This window comes from Pinus tabuliformis, chromosome 5_1 (genome assembly GCF_031772625.1).
Source record: "Pinus tabuliformis cultivar Carrire ecotype Pingquan chromosome 5_1, CPIR1, whole genome shotgun sequence".
Taxonomy (NCBI): domain Eukaryota; kingdom Viridiplantae; phylum Streptophyta; class Pinopsida; order Pinales; family Pinaceae; genus Pinus; species Pinus tabuliformis.
This window is the reverse complement of record NC_142305.1, coordinates 166,021,500-166,024,545: the sequence shown is the minus strand read 5'-3', so window position 1 is coordinate 166,024,545 and position 3,046 is coordinate 166,021,500. Positions and strand designations below refer to the sequence as shown.

The window sequence follows — 3,046 nt, the reverse complement described above, 5'->3', positions numbered from 1 at the left end:
TTTAACATTCATAACCATCATTTATTGAAGAAATATGCCACTTATGGCTAACAATAAACACCCCAATGCAAAGTATATTAAATACTCCATATAATGAAATGTGGACTCTCGAATCTAAAATAGCAACATTTTTCCCCGTATATCATGGTCGGCATCTATTTATAATAATGACCCCTTTGTAAATAAATATATCTATAAATATATCGTTCTGGACGAAAACCTTCCCCCCAGAGTCCGCAAAGTAAGTTTTCCCGCTCAGCAATATAATTAGATCGTTATTTTAGTTCACAGGTAAGCCACATCGTGAGCAGCCAAATACCATGGGTGGCGTTTGGAAGGAACGTCTGATTGACAAGCTTGAGAAATTGGAGAGCACAAGAGAGAGTGTGGAAGGTAATTGTTTTTCTGAGATTTACTCTGCTTATTTTTGGAAAATTAAAATTTATCGTAAAATTTCAGTAATAGCATCCCCCTGGTTAATTTATCCTCAGTCCTCGGCCTAAAACCGATATATAAAACTAGATAATATATGAATAGGTATGAATAATTTTATTTAAGTTTATGAAAGACCTGCTAGAATCTATGGCATTAGGGAAGGAATTACAGAAATTTACAGTTGCTTTAACGTTATTATGGAATGGAACATTGATATAATAAGTTGGCCTTTATCAGTCACTTCCCAATGGTGCATCTTCTACCGGAATGAGGCACAGGCGATAGTGGAGACATGGTGTAGAGATTTTGAGAAAGCAAGCGAAGACAAGAAAATCTCATTGCTTTATCTTGCGAATGACATCTTACTGAATAGCGTGGAGAGGAATGGCTGTGAGTTATTTGTGAATGAATTTTGGCGGCCTCTACAAATATCTCTTGTAGATATATATCAAAACGGAGGACAAGTTATAATCGAAGCTGTCTCGAAGCTGGTATATGCTGTATTCTCTGATGAATAAATGATATTTGAATGTTTGTATTTTATGTATTCTGATCATTTTTTAGTTTTTAAATAAAAATGTAGGTTGGCATATGGGAAGATCGCAATGTTTTTAAATTAGGTCATCACAATCTGAGAACACATTTTCTTGGAGAAAACCCCCATAAGTTCGGATGAAGGATTTGACCCAATGCGCCCCAGAAAAAGAGTGAGACAATTTACCATACATTTGTTCATTACATTCAGTAATATTGTACTAGGGTTTCCCTTTTGATGTTTTCTGTTAATTGGTATCATTTTAGAAAGTGGAAGTTAGATTCGAAGGTGGAGGTACTGCGGAGAGAATATTAACAGCATACCAGGCAACCGGAGAGGAGCATGTTAAGCTCCATTGATTTTACACAAAAGAATATTAACAGCATACCAGGTAGCCGGAGAGGAGCATGTTAAGCTCCATTGATTTTACACAAAAGCTACCTTGATTTATGGAATTGAATCTTTTCTTAACTTATGGAAACTGCAGTAGTTTCCTTAAGTTAAGAAAATAAACTCTAATTACTAAATTTATAATTGGGAGCTACTAAAGTGGTCCATCACTTTGATATGATCTCTACCTTGATTTGTGGTTTTTCTAACACATAGCTTTTAGAAGCTTGATGGAAGCTTAGCTATATGTTCATCTGTTTGGTCCCCAAGGTCACAGCTCAATCCCCTTCAGTTCTACACCATCTAGCTGAGATTGCAGAGCTCGGAAGTGCCTTCAGACTAGTTGTCTTCTTTCCCTTTTCCATGTGCAGCTGAGGGTGGTGTTTTAGAAGGAAATTGCATCAACAGTTTCACCAATGGCTCGAGGTAATTCGTATCCCTCGGCATTAAGTTTCATTGATTCTTTTGAGTTCTTTCCGCATGCAGAATCGCTGTTTAAGTTTATTAGTTTTCTAACAGTTGGTATCAGAGCGGAGTTTACCTCTGCCTTGGTGTGGATTCGAATATTTTGAAGTGATTTTTATTTTCATTTATTCGACTGAATCTCATCGTCAGTTTTGTATTGCTTCGTTTCATTTCATTCGCTGGTGTTGTTTCTGCTGCTTCGATGCTTTCTCCACTGCTGTTCTTCTTCTCCCCTTATTGTTTTAATGGTGGAGTTAGTTTCGAACCTTCACTTTCTTCACGCAATTTTCTTATATTGATATGCACATACATCATAAAAAGAGCGTGCCTATCAGCCATGAATTTTGGGAAACAATCAGTCTATTTTGTCAGAGTAGTCAAAGCATGCTGACGAGATATGGTCTGTTATACGCATGGAATTGCATTGGACATATCTCGCATTTGGCTATAGGGCGAAATGTTTTTGGAAGACCGATTGATTATTCATGCGATTTTAGTGGCTGTGTGAGACCGAAATTATGCTTTATACCCGAGATTTGAATTCGAATGAGGCGGGTAGTGATCGAGCTCGCAGCTTAGAATCGTATAAAAATTTTCCCAACACGGGAACTTCAATTTTTTTTTAATTAATGGTGCAATTAAAATTTTTTAATTGCATTCAAGTGTATATATGTTAGATATATATCGATACAAGTACGGGCAGAGATTCTGATCTCATGGTGCGTGCCTATATAACTGATGACGATGGATATATATGTTGTTTGTATGTGCAAGTCCTCCATTTGAAAATAGGATGATTTCTTGTTCCGGAGCAGAGTAGGATTTCAGGGTTTAATTTTTACAGGTGCCATCGTTATTGAGGTATGCAAGATGCAGGCTCTTTGTATTTGTATATATTTATTGGATTTTTGCCCTCTTAACGTGTATGTCAATCGAGTATTAACTATCACGGTTTGAAATTTGAATTATATCGTTTTGCTTGAAAAAACGGATCCTGGCGGTAGAAGACTTGTGTTGTTTTAAAATGGATCGGGTGAAAGTCTTGAATCCAAAGAATCAAACCAAGTTAATTTTGGTAAATAGGGCATTCTGTGACCGAAATTAATTTTGAAACCCTTTTGTCTTGCGTTTATTTATGGCTTAATAAGAATTGAATTCTTGATTGCTTGAAAAGCCTGTTCAAGCATGCTCCTCTTTTTATATGGTTCACTAAGAGGGAAA

General features: G+C 36.4%; 1 protein-coding gene across 1 annotated transcript; it reads left to right on the top strand.

The window, feature by feature from the left end:
- Nucleotides 1–320: 320 nt before the first annotated feature.
- LOC149163947 (uncharacterized) lies at nt 321–953 on the top strand. The gene is made up of 2 exons (XM_089429312.1): nt 321–393; nt 673–953. The coding sequence occupies exons 1-2, from the start codon at nt 321–323 to the stop codon at nt 951–953; spliced, it is 354 nt and encodes a 117-aa protein (XP_089285438.1).
- Nucleotides 954–3,046: the final 2,093 nt, after the last annotated feature.

Bases quoted from the DNA above. Each gene is read 5' to 3' on its own strand.
- LOC149163947 (XM_089429312.1), top strand. From the start codon at position 321: ATGGGTGGCGTTTGGAAGGAACGTCTGATTGACAAGCTTGAGAAATTG. The intron at 394-672 runs GTAATTGTTTTT...GGCCTTTATCAG, and splicing joins CACAAGAGAGAGTGTGGAAG to TCACTTCCCAATGGTGCATC.